Source organism: Raphanus sativus, unplaced genomic scaffold (assembly GCF_000801105.2).
Source record: "Raphanus sativus cultivar WK10039 unplaced genomic scaffold, ASM80110v3 Scaffold0166, whole genome shotgun sequence".
Lineage (NCBI taxonomy): Eukaryota > Viridiplantae > Streptophyta > Magnoliopsida > Brassicales > Brassicaceae > Raphanus > Raphanus sativus.
The window spans coordinates 50,945-56,944 of record NW_026615486.1 but is presented as its reverse complement, the minus strand read 5'-3'; the positions used below and the strand labels follow the sequence as shown (position 1 = coordinate 56,944).

Below are 6,000 nucleotides of genomic sequence, written 5' to 3'. Positions count from 1 at the left end.
TTTATGTCAAGAATTCTAAGAAACTATAAACATAGATCCACAACTGTGTAAAAAATAAAAAATATAGTTATATAATCGAATACGAGACATACGGTATCAAATAATATAAGAGAATGAATAAAACTAGATAACTTCAATTAAACAAACAAATCAAAAATTCTATACCATTAAAATAGAAACAGAATAAAACTTCAAATAAACAATCTTATTCATTGTAAGGAGAAATTTAGTTAATTGTAATGAGAATGAGATTGAATCAAGAATAAAAATCAATTTAAATAATAATTCATACTAATATAAAAAAACTTTTTAAAATAAAAAACCAATATTAAACAAAAATCAAAAATATTTATTCTAACTATTTAAATTATTATTCCGCCCGTAGGGCGGGCCGACCCTAGTAACTACATAGACTTGAGTTTGGTTAGGACGACATGACAAGAGTCTAATGAGAAAAGATTCTCTATTTTTCTTTTATACATCTGAAGGTTGCAGACCTTGCTTTTTTTTTTCTGCTTACACTGGGTTTTTGGGTCCACTCTTTTTCTTGTCCTTTGTTTCTAAGGTTACTAGTGTCGGGATGAACACCCAGTGGAGGATGCCGATGGCTTCTATTCCACTATATACTGGTAAAGAGACACCATTGCAGGTACATTTTATTGGTGACTGGCCCTTTTATATTTTCTTGTTGCAGTTCTTTATTCACCTGTAAGTCACTTCTACTAGGTGTACCTGAACCGAGTTGTAACTGTATTTGGCCTAGTCAGTATCTCGGTTGCTTTGGTTGTTTCTCTTATCGTGTCATTCCTGTAAGTTTGTCTCTACACCAAGATTTATTTCTGTTATTTCGTCATAAGTCCTACTGCTCGATTCTTATCTTTAAGAAACCTTTCACGCCCAGATACTTCATGGGACGAAATAAAGATGTTAGTCCGATGTTTGATGCTGGGAAAACTACGTTAGATGAAAAAATAGACATGGTGATTAAATTTATAATTTTGGGGGTAAGTATAAAGTAAGCATATGACAACTATATTTTACCTTTCATATTTTATTATTTGGTTGATCTTTATGTTTATCTTTGTAGGTTACCATTGTAGTCGCAGCAGTGCCTGAAGGACTGCCACTAGCTGTTACCTTGAAGTAAGGCTTTTCAGACATTTGCTACTTGACAAACTCTGTACTTTTGAATGGCTTTATATATTATGGTTGCCTGCCTACCAGTCAATTTCTATTAACCGTCTGTAGACTATCTGCATCTTTTATCCTCGAGCATGCAAAACCTAATTGACTTCCTACAACTTTCTTCTAGCAGTTTCAACAACTGATTTTCTGTTTGTGTAATTGATGCCATACTCTGGAAATAGCATTGCCCATATGTCGAGAAAACTTGGAGGAGAGATAGCTTTGGTACGCAACTCGTAGATGACTACTTTTGTCATACTTTTAATAACGCACTAATAATCTCACGCGATGTTCAGGTACAAAAGCTCTCTGCCTGTGAAGCGATGGGGTCTGCAACAACTGTTGTATGCCACAAAACCGGGATTTTAACCTTAAATCAGGCAATTTGCTATCTAATCTTTTTCTTTTTTCAAATCATACTTAGTTGCTTTATTAACGCTTTGTGTCATTGTTTCTTCACAACTTAATAAATTACTCATGGTTTAAGAAATTGAGTTAGTTTCTCCTTGTTTACACAGATTTCCTAGTGTCTGTTCTTATTAAACTTGTGTTCCTTATCATAAGACATTCATTTTCTTTTGAGCAGATGGAGGTTGTTGATGTTTGTGCCGGGGGATTAGGAACGCAGAATTTGGATACTATGGCTGAGTTGTCTCCCCTTCTGATCTCGTTGATCACCGAAGGAATTGCCCTGAACACGAATGGGAGTGTATATCATCCTGAGGTACAGTCATATTGTCAAGTTTTATATAGGTCGGTCCCAGTTCCTGCTTTAAATCTTGATGAGTCAGCCTTGATTGATTAAAATCAGGGATGGCCTGAACCAGAGGTCTTTGGATCAGCAACAGAACGTGCCATTCTTAAATTCGGTGTCAAGGTGGGGCTTGTTTCTTATAAATTTTAGTAGTTATCTCAAACGTAGTTTTAGCCATATGATTGTAGAACTAATCAACTGTTTTGAACTCATTTTTGCAGTTGGGGATGAATTTTGATGAAGTGAAGTCAAGATCAACAATTTTTCGCATTTCGCCTTTCAATTCAAGCAGAAAACGTAGAGGTGTTGCAGTCCAATTGGTAATGTAACCTGATTTCTTTTTCTTGCTAACTAATCCAACCTTCCTACCTTCTATGTGGTAGAACTGTTTTCATATGTTCGGTTTTGATTCAACTTTTTTAACGGTTTCATGTGTATATGAGCTATACCCCGTTTGTCTGATCCTTTTTTCTTGCTAATACACCTTTAGCATGATTCTCAAGCCCGTGTTCATTGGAAAGGTGCTGCCAAGACTATTCTAGCTTCTTGCCAGTCGTATATGGACAAGGACAAGATAGCATCTATGGACCAAGAAAAAGTAATTAATTTAACTGAAATAAAACCATACACTATATTACTATATTACTATATTATAATCATAAAGATAATTATAGAAACTACATAAGGATGCCTCTAGTGATCTTGAATTGTATTCTTCATTTTTTTTTCCTCAGATATTTCATTTTGAAAAAACCATTGATGACATGGCCAAAAAAGGATTGCGCTGTGCTGCCCTTGCCTACCGAACTTATCCTGAAGAAGATATTCTTAGGGACGAAGCATTCCCATACATACATGAAAGCAACCTCGTGCTATCGGCTATCATTGGTATAAAGGTAAAATTTTGCTTTTCAACATGTTAAACTTCTAATATTTGCTATCTATCCCTGCAATCTAGAAACTTATCTTCACTTTTAACAAATGGATAAAATGTGTGCAGGATTCTTGCCGGCCAGGCATAAGACAGGCAATCCAAGAATGTCGTAATGCTGGAGTAAAGGTGGCATGTTTATTTTGCAGATTTCTATACCACTTTTTTTCCTATTATATCTCTCATGATGACATACTTGACCCAGACCCACTAAGATCAAAATTATTTCTACAAGCCGATATGTTAATCGTATTTTATCTGTATCATAGGTGTGCATGGTGACAGGCGACGACCTTCTGACTGCCAAAGCAATAGCGACTGAGTGCGGGATACTGACAGACGAGCCTGCGGATACAGCAATATTAGCAAAGGACTTTGCTTCCATGTCCGAAGCACAAAGAGAAAAAATCGCTGAAAATATTGTAGTGCGTATAATTATGTTCTTACTTACCCTTTTATTATTTACTGAGAATTTGCAGCGGATTTATACATGCTTGATAACTAAAAAACCTTACTTCTTTTGATAGGTGATGGGTCGATCTTCTCCTGATGTAAACCTTCTTCTACTTGAAGCACTGAGTAAGAAGGGACAGGTGGTTGCAGCAACTGGAAAGGGAATCCGCGATGCTCCGAGTCTGCGCCAGGTCCTTAAAAATTCTAATTTGGTCTTTGAAACTCTCAAAACACTCAAAATGATATCTTCCCTATGACTGCTATAGTTATTGTTGATTTGACCATTGACTGCAGGCGGATATCAGTCTTGCGATGGGCATTGGAGGGACTTCAATTGTTAAAGAATGCTCTGATATCATTGTGTTGGATGACAGTTTTGCTTCGATTCTCACGGTTGGTGAAATATCATGCATCAATTTAGCTGAGATCATATTTGAAAATGGTTGCAACTGAAAAAGAGTGTATTTGTTTTAAGGTCATCCAATGGGGACGATCTTTATATACAAATGTTCAAAGGTTTGTCCAGTTCCGGCTAACAGTCAGCGCATCAGCTCTAATCATCTGTGTTGTTGTGGCGATTCATTCTCATGAAATTCCCCTAAATGTTGCGCAGGTAATTTTCAGTCTCTGTATCCTGAAGAACTCATTCTTTCTTTCTTCCTCATCAAGTTACTTTCCATTTCTATATGCAGCTTCTATGGATTAATCTTCTCGTTTGTACTTTTGGAGCATGGGCCTTGGCATCAGAACCACCAATTGACAACTTAATGCGAAGGCCTCCGATTCGTAAAGGGTATGAAAAACGTTCCATAAATGATATTTCAGTGGAGAGATTCCTTTACTACTACCATATATGGTGACTGCATGACCATAGCAAACGTTCTTTGAGCTTTCTGCAATTCTAAAAACCTGTTTATTCTCAATAGGTTACAGTTCTGATTTATGCAGTGGAGCGATCATTTGGTTCTGCTCCTCTGTATGTGAATTTCTGAACTGGATGTAGAGAAGAAATTTCCTATAAGTAGCCGAACCAAGTTATTCTCTTGTTAGCCCATAGCATGATTGGAAAATTGAACTTTTGGCAAAAGCATTTCATCACAATATTTTTCTCTGCTTCTGTTTCCCTTTCGTCATATATAAGATATGCAGTTTGATGGTACTCCCTTTGCTATTTCAGAGAACCCTTTATAACCAAACTCATGAGGGCGAAGTTCATTCTACAGGTATATAAGCTTCATCTTTCCATTAATACTAGTGATTGATTTTTCATATATCTCAGTTAAATAAATACAATTGCAAAGGTGAATTTACACAAAGATATTTAGTTTTCCACCTTTATTTGTTGCAATCATATCATGACCTTGTTCTGGGTAACATCGTCTTAAGTGTGCTTTTCCAGGTTGCTTACCAAGTGACTGCATTGCTTTGCATAAACTTTCTTGAGAGTATACTGAAACTGGAGAACAAAAGTCTAGATGATGCTAACAAAGTCAAGAACACAGTTATATTCAATTGCTTTGTCTTCTGCCAAGTAAATCTCTCTCACCTCTTTATATGATCTCTCAACACCATCCTGTATTTGATTGGTGAGTGCTTCACGTTTGTTGGTATCACGGTCTGAATTTGTGCAGGTATTTAACGAGATTGAATGCCGAACTCCATACCAAGGAAACATATACAGAGGGATCCTAAAGAACCATTTGTTCCTTGGAACAATTGCTATAACTGTTATTCTTCAGGTAGTCCTTTATGCATGAACTGATATTTGTAACAGTTGTTCTATCTTTCATGCTGAACACTCCTTAATCTCCATGCTTGCTTTTGTTGTTTCGATCAGGTAATCGTGATAGAATGCTTCGGCATATTCTTTTCCACAGTCAGGCTTAACCGGAAGCAGTGGCTGATCTCCATTGGAATCGGTCTTTTCAGGTACAACCGCTTCACAGAAAAGAATCAATATCATCTGAATTGGCGAGACCTTAACTCTGTTTTCTGTGTTTTTGGACAGTCAAGTCGCTAATCGCTTTCCTTTCCAAGCTTTTCCTTATCTTCGGAACTAAGATTCTTCTTAAACATATAGTGTAAGCATTACGTTACTCTTTGACATCTAAATACGCTATGTATGTATGAACTACGCAAGAAGTCATTTATTCACAGCCTTTGTGTTTGGTTTCAGGTTTGGATACTTCTCTCGACTGGTGATACTTTCAAATCAGCGATCTAAATAGTAGTTTTTCGATTTTGTAAAATAGTCAAAAAAAAAAAAAAGACAGAGGTGCATTTGTGTTACAAGACGTTTCCAAATATATAATCTTCATTTGTGTTATCAGATCAGTGGCATGAATCGCTTTAGAGTATATAATCTTAACTTTAATCTTGTTTTCTTTCTTGGATAGCAAGAAACAACCTTTAGAGAAACCATCTTTAGAGAGAGTTTATAAGTTTCTTTAATGACGTCTTTTTTCTCTATAAATAAGTATGTTAGAAGCCTCTAATCCAATGGTTTAGTGTAGACAAAGCTTGCAGTTCGATTTCTGAATTGTTACATAAACTATATAGATGCAACCTTATTGGGGAAAGAGCTTAGCATGATGTAAGAAACCGTATATCTGAGGACTGAGCTTAGCATGATGTAAGAAACCCGTGTATAGTCCCATGTATTGGGGAAAGAGCTATC

At 36.2% G+C, this 6,000-nt stretch overlaps 1 protein-coding gene across 1 annotated transcript; it reads left to right on the top strand.

Annotated features, from left to right (window-relative positions):
- Positions 1–433: 433 nt before the first annotated feature.
- Positions 434–5,649, top strand: LOC130501334 (calcium-transporting ATPase 8, plasma membrane-type-like). Its single transcript, XM_056996230.1, has 23 exons — positions 434–649; positions 727–809; positions 902–1,004; positions 1,088–1,143; positions 1,368–1,410; positions 1,482–1,565; positions 1,772–1,909; positions 1,997–2,062; positions 2,161–2,259; positions 2,430–2,537; positions 2,674–2,835; positions 2,940–2,999; positions 3,140–3,295; positions 3,398–3,514; positions 3,618–3,716; positions 3,799–3,936; positions 4,016–4,116; positions 4,501–4,546; positions 4,723–4,854; positions 4,955–5,062; positions 5,161–5,252; positions 5,332–5,404; positions 5,500–5,649. The coding sequence occupies exons 1-22, from the start codon at positions 449–451 to the stop codon at positions 5,381–5,383; spliced, it is 2,244 nt and encodes a 747-aa protein (XP_056852210.1). The 5' UTR covers positions 434–448; the 3' UTR covers positions 5,384–5,404; positions 5,500–5,649.
- The last annotated feature ends 351 nt before the right edge of the window (positions 5,650–6,000 follow it).